The sequence below is a fragment of the Globicephala melas genome, chromosome 7 (assembly GCF_963455315.2).
Source record: "Globicephala melas chromosome 7, mGloMel1.2, whole genome shotgun sequence".
In the NCBI taxonomy this organism is placed as follows: domain Eukaryota; kingdom Metazoa; phylum Chordata; class Mammalia; order Artiodactyla; family Delphinidae; genus Globicephala; species Globicephala melas.
Window position 1 is genome coordinate 100269573 of NC_083320.1, and position 11996 is coordinate 100281568.

Consider the following 11996-nt stretch of genomic DNA (forward strand, 5'->3'; position numbering starts at 1 on the left):
CAATGTTTCCTCCCCCTCATATTGAAAAATAAAGAGCAATTTGCTAAATTCAGACCAAGGGAGAAGTGAAAAATTGTGTGACAATTAATAATAAGGTTAAGGAACTCTAACCATTAGGTAATTATAGAGCTTTCGGTAAATTATGCCAACTTTAAAAAAAAAAATTATGCCAACTTTGTGTTTGCCAGTACTTTACTATAGCTTCTTCTAATGATAACTTCCATCAGGAGTTGTTTATAAATGTCTGTGTGCATCATTTCGAGATAAAGAAACTCATGAAAGGATAGCTCAATTTCTCTCAGCAATATTCAGTAGAAATATAATGCAAGGCACATATGTGATTTCAGATGTTCTAGTTGCCACTTTAAATTTTTTAAAAAAGTAAAGTTAATTTTAATAATAGATTTACCCCAATACATCCACAATTGTTTTTCAAGATTTAATCAATATAAAAATTATTGAGATATTTTACATTATTCTTTGTATTCAACCTTTGAAGTCTGGTGTGTAACTTACAATTACAGCACATCCCAGCTTGGACTGGCCACATTTCAAGGGCTCAATAGTCACATGGGACTAGTGGCTATCATGTTGGACAGCAGGTCTACCTGGTATCTAGATACAAAATCCAAGAATGAAAAGTGTTGCTACTTTCAAGCCCAGTAAGACACTCAATTGCTCTGATGGCATTTTTGGGAAAGAAGGAAACTTATACAATACAGTGATGAAAACTCACAGTAGATAATGCCTTTTTCCAAAATAAATAGCTCACATTTAAGAATTAGGTCTACTTCTCAGCACTATACATCTTGGAATCATCTCAACTTATTCCTTGGCATCTGCAGAAGGATACGGTGACTTTTATTGCTTCTAGGACATGATTTGTTTGGCATTTGAAAAGTAAACAATGACAAAAAATATAGAAGGTAAAAATATCAAGGGATTTTTTCATTGTACATTTGGGAGTTTTTTGAATAAGAAAGAGTGTGGGACGCCGCCAGGAAGGAGCTGGATTCTTGGTCCAGAGGAAGGCGAAGTTACATTGTTGCATCTTGCTTGCACTACCCGGGAGTGCCGCGTAAGGCGCCACGCGTGCATCCCGTGGATTGTAGGCGTAGCAATATATTGTCACATGTACTGACACACACCAATCCAGGGCTGTTGTGTGGACCTTCTGGCCAGTATAAAGCCTGCCATATTCTGCTGCGTAGGGTCTTCCTTCCATCTTTCTTCAACCAAGCTGTGCTCCAATAAAGTGTGATACGAGAAGAATCTTGCGTGTGGCGGCTCGTTATTCTGCAGGTCGGAAACGGCCCGCTGCAAGTGGTGCCGAAACCCGGGAACTTCGCGCCTTGCATGGAGGACCGATTCAGAACTCGACACACGGAGTGAACCGGTAATTTTGCCGGTACGTAGCTTTTGTGCCTTGCACTGTCTTGTTGTGTGTGGAATGGTGTAAATCTTTTAGTGAAAGTCAGTAAAAGTACATAATGGGGAATACTCATGTTAACTCCACGGCAAAATTTTATGAGCCGATACAGGCACTTTTACGGGATCGGGGGTTGATGTTATCTCACAAGACTATTGGCCGTTTACTGAATGATATAGATCAAGCAGCGCCATGGTTTGGAGTTTCGGGTACTTTGACTATCCCTTCATGGGAGAAATTAGGAAAGGATTTGCACCGTTTTCATGAGGAGGGTAAGCTGTGCTGTGGGACTTTCCCTTTGTGGAATTTAGTTCGATCTTGTCTTAAGGAGGGAAAGTGTACAGACATAGTGAAACAAGCGACGCAAGTTTTGCGGTCATATCAAGATAGTGCTTCCGAAGCAGGCAGTCATAAGGCTACAGATGATAGGCCTACAAAAGAAGAATTAGTAGATAATAAGGTTAAGAAAAAGTTAAAATCTAAACAACCAGACGCCCAAGAGACTGGGCGAGAACCAATGTATCCGCTATTGTCTGGCTTGCAAGCCATGTATTTATTAGATGATGAGGAGCTAGATCCCGGCGATGCTGCGGATTTGGCAGAAGCTGCTGCAAAATATGAGGAGGAGCGTTATGGCCCTTTTGGGGCTTTGCCCCCTTCTCGACCTCAGGAATTTTTTGCCTCAAGGAGTGTTGTTCAACCTAGGCGTTCTGCGCCTTCCATTCCTTCCCCGCAATGTACTTTTATTCCCCGCGAGGCTTGGTTTCAAGTTCCTTCTTCTTTGTCCAATGCGTTTCCAGTATTTGAAGATCCAGCTACACGCCAGCGATATTATGATATGATAGATCATAAATTAATTAGAGATCTTGCAGAAGCTTCCAAACGAGATGGCATTTCTGCTAATTATACTATTATGCTTTTGCAGCGGCTTACAAGAAATGCCTTGACCCCTACTGATTGGCAAGATATTGCTCGTGCGTGTTTAACGATGGGGCAATATTTAGACTGGAAGTCTATTGTTTCTGATTTGGCTCACAGTCAAGCGAGGGAAAATGCTGCCAATGGGCAGCCTGCCTGGAATGTAGATATGTTATTAGGACAAGGACAGTGGATAAATAATCAGACTATGTTCCCTGTACAAGTTTATAATCAAATAAATGAGATTAATATGCGTGCATGGCGAGCCCTCCCAAATAAAGGGGAGGTGTCAGGGAATTTAACAAAAATAATACAGGGAGGCACAGAGCCATTTTCTGATTTTGTAGCCCGGATGATGGAAGCGGCGGGAAGAATTTTTGGTAATGTGGATGAGGCGATGCCTCTAGTGAAACAACTTGTTTATGAACAATGTACAAAAGAATGCCGCCGAGCCATTACACCTTTTAAAGGAAAGGACATTGAAGTGTGGATGAAAGCTTGCAGGGAGATTGGAGGCCCTTTGTCTAATGCAGGGCTTGCCGCTGCGGTAATGACAGCTGCTAAAGGTATGCAAGATCCTGTGCGATCTGGGAATTGTTTCCATTGTGGAAAACCAGGACATTTAAAGAAACAATGTAGAATGTTAGGAGCTAAACCTAAGATGTCCCAGTCGGCACGCCCTCCTGGGACATGTCCAAGATGCAAGAAAGGGAAGCATTGGGCTAATGAATGCAAATCTGTGAAGGATATTAATGGCCAGCCTTTCCTACCCCTAACTCAATCCAAGAGCTTTCAACCAACCTTTGGAAATGCCCAGTCAAAAAACGGGTTAATGGGCCCACGGTCTCAGGGCCCGAAAATTTTTGGGGCCCACGAGAATGTGAACTTGCAGCCACCCAAGCCCCGCGGCGAGCCACGGCAGGCTCCGCAGGGCTGGACCTCCGTGCCACCTCCCGAATGGTATTGACAACCAATATGGGCATTCAGCCTATAGATTCAGATATGCATGGACCATTACCCAAGGGCACGGTAGGATTAGTGTTGGGCCGTTCTTCCTGTACCTTGAAAGGTTTGATAGTTTCCCCAGGGGTAATTGATTCTGATTATACAGGTAATATAAAGGTGTTATGTCAATCACCTAGGGGAATAATAGTTATTGCCCCTGGTGATCGTATTGCACAACTTTTAATTTTACCCTCTTGCCATGATAAATATCCCTCTTTGCCCGCTGAACGGGGCTCTCATGGATTTGGGTCATCAGGCATTGATTCAGCTTTTCTTTCTTTGTCTCTTGATGATCGGCCAATGATAACTTTATGGATTGAGGGCCGTAGATTTGTAGGCCTTATAGATACTGGAGCTGATCGTAGTATTATTACCCAACAAGATTGGCCAAAAGCATGGCCCCTTCAACAGTCTTCACAAACTCTGCAAGGTTTGGGATATGCTAAAACACCTAATCTTAGTTTAAAATTGTTGACTTGGAAATTTGAAAAGCATAGTGGTTGTTTTCAGCCTTTTGTAGTAGATGGGTTGCCTTTTAATTTGTGGGGCCGAGATGTTCAATCTCAAATGAAGTTGGCATTGACCAATGATTATTCTGAAGCCGCCCAGAGAATAATGCTGAAGCAAGGTTATGTTCCCGACAGAGGCCTAGGCCAGCGGTTACAAGGTATACAATCCCCTTTGGAATTGATTCAAAAAAGAGATCGGGCAGACTTGGGTTTTTCTTAGGGGCCACTGAGTCTATGATTCCTATTACTTGGATGACTTTTGACCCTATTTGGGTTCCTCAGTGGCCTTTATCCCGAGAAAAGTTATTGGCAGCCACACAATTGGTTACAGAACAAATACATTTGGGACATTTAGAGGAGTCTACTTCACCTTGGAATACCCCCTTTTATGTTTTTATTGTCTAATGATACAGAAGGATGTAATAAGGGCGTTTCTTGCTGGATTTCACAATGTTGGAATGGAACAATCGTGCAGACTGCTGTAGTACTACGTATACCTACATTTGTTCCCATTCCAGTTAAGGCAGATCCCGCTACTTTTCCATTAGTTAATTTGGTGAGGCAGCGGCGGGATCTTGGGATTACTGCTGCACTTATAATTGCCTTAACTGCTTCTGTGACGGCGGCCGCCACTGCTGCTGCAGCAATGGTGAATCAGGTACAATCAGCTGCTGTAATTAATGGTATAGTAAAGCAAACGTCGCTAGCATTAGAAAATCAGAATCGCTTTAATACACATTTACATGCTGGCATTTTATCTTTAAATCAACGGATGGAGGATGCCTTTGAAGAGTTGTATGATATGCTTCAGCTTGGTTGTGTTGCTAAATTTAATCATCTTTGTGTTACTCCCTATAAAATTATAGGACGTTTGAACCAAAGTAAATTGATTGGAGAATATTTAAAAGGAAATTGGTCTGAAGAAGCAGAGAGACTGCTGTTTGAACAACGATTACAGATTATTCATCTTAATACTACCGAGTTACACCCTATTTCTTTTGGGAATTTTGCTTCATGGCTATCCTCTACTTTTCTTTTCTTTAAAGAATGGGTAGGCATGGGGGCTTTTGGCATCCTTTGTGCAGTGGGGATCGCACTATGCCTGTGGTTGGTGTGTCGTCTGAAACGTAAGTCACACACACAGAAGATCATGTTGATGCAAGCCTTGGTGGCCATTGAAAACGGCCAGCCTGCCGGTGCCTGAATCTCCCTGCTAAACAAGTCCTAGTGGTTGCCCCTGCACAGGATGGCCATGAGCCATTGCACTCCTAGTGGGAACCTCTGCCTGAAATCAGCCCTTGCACCCCGCGCTGTAAGCAGCATTGCACTATGGGAGGGTGATTTCTGCCGCCCATGACAATAGCCCTTGAACAGCCATGTCCCCTTGGGGGCAAGACTTGTACGGGCGACCGTTATGTGGTCTAAGGACATAAAGAAAAAGGGGGAGATGTGGGACGCCGCCAGGAAGGAGCTGGATTCTTGGTCCAGAGGAAGGCGAAGTTACATTGTTGCATCTTGCTTGCACTACCCGGGAGTGCCGCGTAAGGCGCCACGCGTGCATCCCGTGGATTGTAGGCGTAGCAATATATTGTCACATGTACTGACACACACCAATCCAGGGCTGTTGTGTGGACCTTCTGGCCAGTATAAAGCCTGCCATATTCTGCTGCGTAGGGTCTTCCTTCCATCTTTCTTCAACCAAGCTGTGCTCCAATAAAGTGTGATACGAGAAGAATCTTGCGTGTGGCGGCTCGTTATTCTGCAGGTCGGAAACGGCCCGCTGCAAAAGAGTAAGTTCTTTTTTTCCCCTCCATACCAGAATCAGTTTGTTACGATAGCATCATGACTACAAAGAATGCTACAAATTATTTAATAGGGCATCTTCTCCCCTAATAAATTGCTTTTATAATCAGTGGAAAAAGAAAATAGAAGTCATTTTAATGGCATTTTTGTTGGTGGTGTTTTTCTACTCACTGCCCACCACAAAGAAGGAAGAAGAAGTGCATTGGCTTCAATTTGGATGCCCTGGGCATGAAACTGTCCTGCTTTGTATCCTGGAAAGAGAACATTCCTAGTTAATCTGGTATAGCCATGAAGCACCAACAAAACATTTGAAATAGAAATGTTTCAAACTAGAATCCTAGTTCCCATAATGCTTACAGAGATATAAAACATTTTGTCAGCATATTAATACCATTTATATATTTCTGACTATTTGCAGCAAAGATGTGAAGCTAATATAAGTTATTATGATTTTTTTCCATTTTCTTATTGGAGTAATCTAGTGTTTCTTTCTAACCCCTTGACTTCCTTCTTCATATTCCTTAAGGGTTTTGCTCAACAAAACAAAATGTATTTTCCTCTCCAGGAATGTTCCCACCACCTCTCTTTCAATGGAAACTATAATTGGGGCTTTCAATTTGTGAATATTTACTTCTTAGCTCAACAGGACCTGTAAGAGTCAATCGATAAAATCTCAACTAGAGAAAACCAGGTTATGGTGACAAATATTCTATATTAAGATATATCAATTTTTCACAAATTGTATATAATATTCCTTGCTAAGCATGAAGTCAAATGCCAAAAGGACTTGTAATAACTCATGAAAAATAAAAAGTATAAAAAGGAAAAGAATCTTTATAAGAACTCTAGGAAAATAGCAAGTTCTATTTATAACTGGATCATAATACATTTAAAATGAAGCTAATTCTGGATTTTTTCCTAATTTTACCAATAGACATGAGATATTAAGTTAGGTATAAAGCAGATTCAGAAATCCTTCCCCAGCCATGGGATCTCCCTCTACAAACTTCTGGAATGTGTGTCGTTATTGGAAGAATTTCAAATTCAGAATATATGAAGTCACATGACCTAGGAATTTTTAGGAATATGATGTGGTAGAAAAGAAATGGGAAGGAATGTTAAAAGCTGATGAGCAGGAGACATTATTTCAAAATTCCTTTAAATCATTTTTTAAAGCCAGAGAATAGTTTAACCAAACCTAATATTGAACTTTAGTTAGTAGAAAGAGTTTGGGAAAATGTGTACTTTTGGAAACGGTCTAAATTACAATAGGTATTAGGAAAATATTTTCCTAAAAATAAAAAAGGAATTTCATATTGGATGAAGACCCACTCCTGGAAACATAACCACTGAAAGTACATATTATGTAAAGAAAAAATATCCACTTGAAACCAGCAGTGATGAGAACATATGAGTGGAAAAGAGGAACTGACCAGAGTTATACATTTTAAGTAAAGTATAATATTCATAATAGTTATATAATCCATATATATATATATATATATAGATATATATTTTTTTTTTTTTCTGGCCGGGCCAGGTCTTTATCTGAATTTGGGCATGATACAGATGAAGAGGATTATGCCAATGAAGATGAAGCAGATGATAATAAAAGCACGGCCCCGAGCAGCCAGTTGACTGACTTGTGTGTGTGCTGCTTCAGTAGCCCAGATTCTGTCTTCAGCTTCTCCAGGTTCTGGTCGGCCATCTTGAGTGATGGATGTTATATATATATATATGGATATATACACATATATAATACTTTTTGGTGCAAGTGTGTGTGTGTATGTGTGTGTGTGTGTGTGTGTGTGTGTGTGTGTGTGTGTGTGTGTGTGTGGTTTTCAATAGGTTAACATGAAATCTGTTTCTTAAGATGTATTTTCCTAAAAGATCTTATGTTTTTCAAAATGATTTTTCCTACCCTGGACAGTTTTATTTGCTTCAACAACTTGGCTTTGCAGTGATTACTTATGCATATTTTGTACCATATTTTCCAGTTGTCATCATTATAATATAGACAATACATTTTTTTAGAAAAAAATCTGGCCCCAAGACATTATATTCACAAGAGAGTTCCAAAGTTCCTGCCAAGGCATATTTTCTTTCCCTAACATGGTACATTTCATACCTTCATATTAATCATACCTAAAAATCAACATTCAGTCTCCATTATTTTTGCACAAATATTCCAAATACATTTATATTTAAATGTCTCACAGCTAATTCCTCTTTCCTAGAAGTTCTGTTTGGCTCTGTAGGACTTGAATGTTTAAACAGCCTCACTGTTATGCCATTGCTACCCAATAATTCCCCACTAAGAGGCTAGTATTTGATTCAGTTTTCAAACAGTTCCATATTAGTGGGACTAGAGAAAGAGATGTAAATGCCTTATAAAACAGAAATACTTAAAAAAATACAAATAAGCAACTCTGTTCAGAGGGTATATTTCTGTTCATTAATTGAATTAATTAATTAGTTAATTCAATATTCAATTACTGAAAATAACTTAATTATCCTGAAGCTACTATGGCCAGGATAATGAGCTAATGATTTGATGTGTGGGTAGGGGGGATATAAAAATGAGTGTGTTTGTGATATCAAGGAAAGTTTAAGCTATTCATAAAGAAAAGCTATACATAAATAACTACAGTACAAGAAAGAAACTAATAAGTACCATGAGAATGGATGGAAGTATTTTGTACCCAGATGAGAGAGAACATACTCAACTGTCATGATTGGAGAAGATTTCCTGCAGTAAGTGACATATTAGAAAGAGATAAAAGAGGAATAAGATTTAAACAGAGAGTGCCACAGCTAATATGAATAAGAACAAGAGTTCAGATTTGGAAAAGCCCACATTGCACGTGGAGAATAATGCCCACAGTGAGGAGGGCAGAGGGTCCCTGCAGTAGGGTAGTAAACAATTTTGTGAAGGGCCCAGGAGTTAGTCCTTGGTTGAGGTAGACCATTCGCAAAATTTGAGCAGAGAAATCACCTTACAAAACAGTGTTCTTGGAGGGGCACATACTGTCTGATTATGGGGAAAAGATGGGTGGCAGAGCCTTCTAAGGTAAGGCAAACCCTGTGAAGGATGCAAAATGTATTATGAAAAGCAATCAACAAAGTGTTTGCCATGAAAGAGCGGGAAAAATCAAATGCCCACTCTGAGAGGCTGGTGAAATCCTTAAAAGGGGAATGAGAGGCTGAGGGAAGAGCTACTATGTGAGGAAAGACAGGTGTGCATCTGTTCCATGGACCAGAAAAATGACGATTAGAGCACCAGAGTTATCTGGGTCATTCCAGATGCAAGTCTTTATTTATTTAAACATAATATTTTGTAGGTAAATATTCACTGACGTTGAAGCAATTCTTGAAGATTAAGAGGGCTGTCCAGAAGAAGTATGATAAATAAAAAATTACGGGACATCCAGGGGCACAAATCCCATCTGTGCTCTGGCTGGTTATGTGCATAAAAGCAAAATGGGGCAAAGAAATGGAATGTATTAAAAATCAGAATGGGTTTCAATTCTTTTAAAGTTCACACTAATTTCCTTATACTTTACTTGCATCTAGTCCTGGGATCCTGCAGATTTTTGGTGAATATTCATCAACATGTGATGTTCTGTCACATAGCATTGAGATCAAGATTGAGAACACAGAGAAAGAGCTGAACATGGTAAAGATGAACTACTCAAGGGATCAGATAAGTATCAGAGATAAAGCAAGTCATGGAAAAGATTCAAGGAGGTAAGCCATAGTTAGAGAGGAAGATGTGCAAGGATCAGAGAAAGAAGTGGTCCAGAATTCATCTGAGAACGAAATTCTGAGGTTCACAGATTCTGGAGTACAGAGGAAAGGTGAGGTGTTCAAAGACCGGGGAAAGAGGTATGTACCAAAGGGCAGAGCAAACCAGCAAGAGGCACCTGAAATGAGGCAGTAACTTAATGCCCAGGCAATGTCTGGCTGGTATGAATTTTACATGCATAAAGTAATAACTGAAATGTCACTGTAGGGTTTAATTTATTTGCTCAGGTTTTATTTTCTTATTGTTTTGTAGCAGCTGTTAAAAATTCTTACAGAATCTCTGTATTCCATTGACACTAAACTTTGGCTACTTATTTGAATGCCCTGAAGAGCCTTAAAATGTACTGATGACTGGGCGCCTTCCCTAAGGTTCCAGTTTAACTCTCCTGGGTGTAGTCTGGGCATCTGGAGTTTTGGAAACTCCTCAGCAGATTCCACTAGCTTCAGTGGAGAGCTCCTGCATATGTAAAACTGACCGCAGCTGTGCTGCTCACAGGGGAGGAGAGTAGAACTCTGTGGCCACTGCTTATCTCCTCCCAAATCCAATCTAGCTTGTGAAGCAGAGTCCCTGGGGGAATGTTTAAAAATACAGAAGCCTGGTCCCACTCTAAATCTATTGATTATGAATCTGAGTGTTGAAGGTAGGGCAGAGCATGAATGATTCTGATACACAAATCCTGTTAAAAATCCTCTGCCGTACCTCCGCTTAAACTATACTTACTTTTTTAATTTAGAAAACATCTATTTAAAACTTTTATTTAAAAGGACACTTTACATCACATTCTTAAATGGAAATCAAAATCACTTGTCATACGTGATAAAAACTAATGTAAATAAAACAATATTATTGAATTATACTGGAAACCGTTGCCTGTGAAAACTTTGAGCCCTGCACTTGTTTTTTGTTTTTTTTTAATTGAAGTGTAGTTGACTTACAATGTTGTGTTTGTTTCAGGTATACAGCAAAGTGATTCAGATATATATGTATAGATATACAGATATATATATTTTTTTCAGATTCTTTTCCATTACAGGTTATTGCCAGATATTGAATATAGTTCCCTGTGCTATACAGTAGATTCTTGTTGTTTCTTTTATTTATTTATTTGCAGTAGGCGGGCCTCTCACTGTTGTTGCCTCTCCCGTTGCGGAGCACAGGCTCCGGACGCGCAGGCTCAGCGGCCATGGCTCACGGGCCCAGCCGCTCTGCGGCATGTGGGATCTTCCCGGACCGGGGCACGAACCCGTGTCTCCTGCATCGGCAGGCGGACTCTCAACCACTGCGCCACCAGAGAAGCCCTTGTTGTTTATTTTATATACAGTATTGTGTATCTGTTAATCCCAAACTCCTAATTTATCCCTCACCCCTTCTCCTTTGGTAACCATAAGTTTGTTTCCTATATCTGTGAGTCTATTTCTGTTTTAAAACATACTTTTTAAACCATTGCCACAAATAAAGATTTTGACTTCTGTTGAGTTTCCAAGCTTCTTCTGAAAGATAATACTTTCACCTGCTTAGTTCTGATGATTCAGTGCTATTTGTTTCTAGCTCTATATTAGATAATAACACTAATTACCATTAATTAAGAGTTATGTGGCAAGATATTTCTAGTCCCTGAAGATACCAGAAGAGTCAAGCCTTGGTCCTCATCCTTAATGATCCACCACCTAGTGGAGGAAAAACAAGTAAATATTTATGACATAGTGTGTAAGTGCTCTACAAAACCTGGGAGGAGCATGGAGGATGGGTAGAGGTAAGGAGAAGGTCACCAACACTGCCCGAGGTGTCCAGGTGGAAAAGCTTCCTTGATGGGACACATCAGGGGGAAACTCTGGATGGCTAGAGACAGAAAAGTAGTGTGTTAGAGAAGTAGGAAAAGAGGCCAATAAGCTAGGAAGTAGAAAACACTTTAACTCATGCAAATTTCAATATTTAATCAAGACATAAACTGCTGTCTCTGGGGGCTTCGTGATGCCTCTGTTTCCTCCTCTCCTTTGGAGTTCTGACTAATGGAATATATGCATAGAGCTCTATTAGTTTGGCACAGGACACATAAAAGGATTCAAGAAGCAAGTCAGTGCCTTTTAGGACCAGCATCTCTGCTTCCTAGTAGAAGAGGACCTAATTAATTTTAATCTCTGGTCAAACATGATGGCTAATCCTCCCTCTTTGGGAAATGGATTGAAAGTGGGTCACAGGGCCCAGGAGAGGGGGCAGTGCAGAGATTTCTCTCTCAGTCCTCCTGTGACAAAGACCATGAGCTGCTTATTAATATTCATTCTCTCTTTCTTCCTTAGTAGCATAACCAACCCATATTTTGTTCAGACTGACAATGTGTCCAGTTTAGAAGCAACACTTACCAGTCCTACTTGAGGCATTGATATCTATGGGACAGACTTCTGTCTTGTGTGGTGTTACTGGAGGTTGCTGGGTAGAGCTTGTGGACATTTTCCCTACAAGAGTGGCATACTCTAAGGATGTACTAACTTTTATAGTTGGCCTTGTTGCTTCCACAAACCTGGAACTC

The 11996-nt window shown here is 40.2% G+C and overlaps 1 protein-coding gene across 1 annotated transcript; it reads left to right on the top strand.

The window, feature by feature from the left end:
* The first annotated feature begins 1490 nt into the window (after nt 1-1490).
* LOC132597583 (endogenous retrovirus group K member 8 Gag polyprotein-like) lies at nt 1491-3314 on the top strand. The gene has a single exon (XM_060301537.1). It carries the CDS (start codon nt 1491-1493, stop codon nt 3312-3314), a length of 1824 nt encoding a protein of 607 aa, XP_060157520.1.
* Nucleotides 3315-11996: the final 8682 nt, after the last annotated feature.

What these genes read in the sequence shown, in the direction of transcription:
- LOC132597583 (XM_060301537.1), top strand. Translation starts at nt 1,491, where the DNA reads ATGGGGAATACTCATGTTAACTCCACGGCAAAATTTTATGAGCCGATA.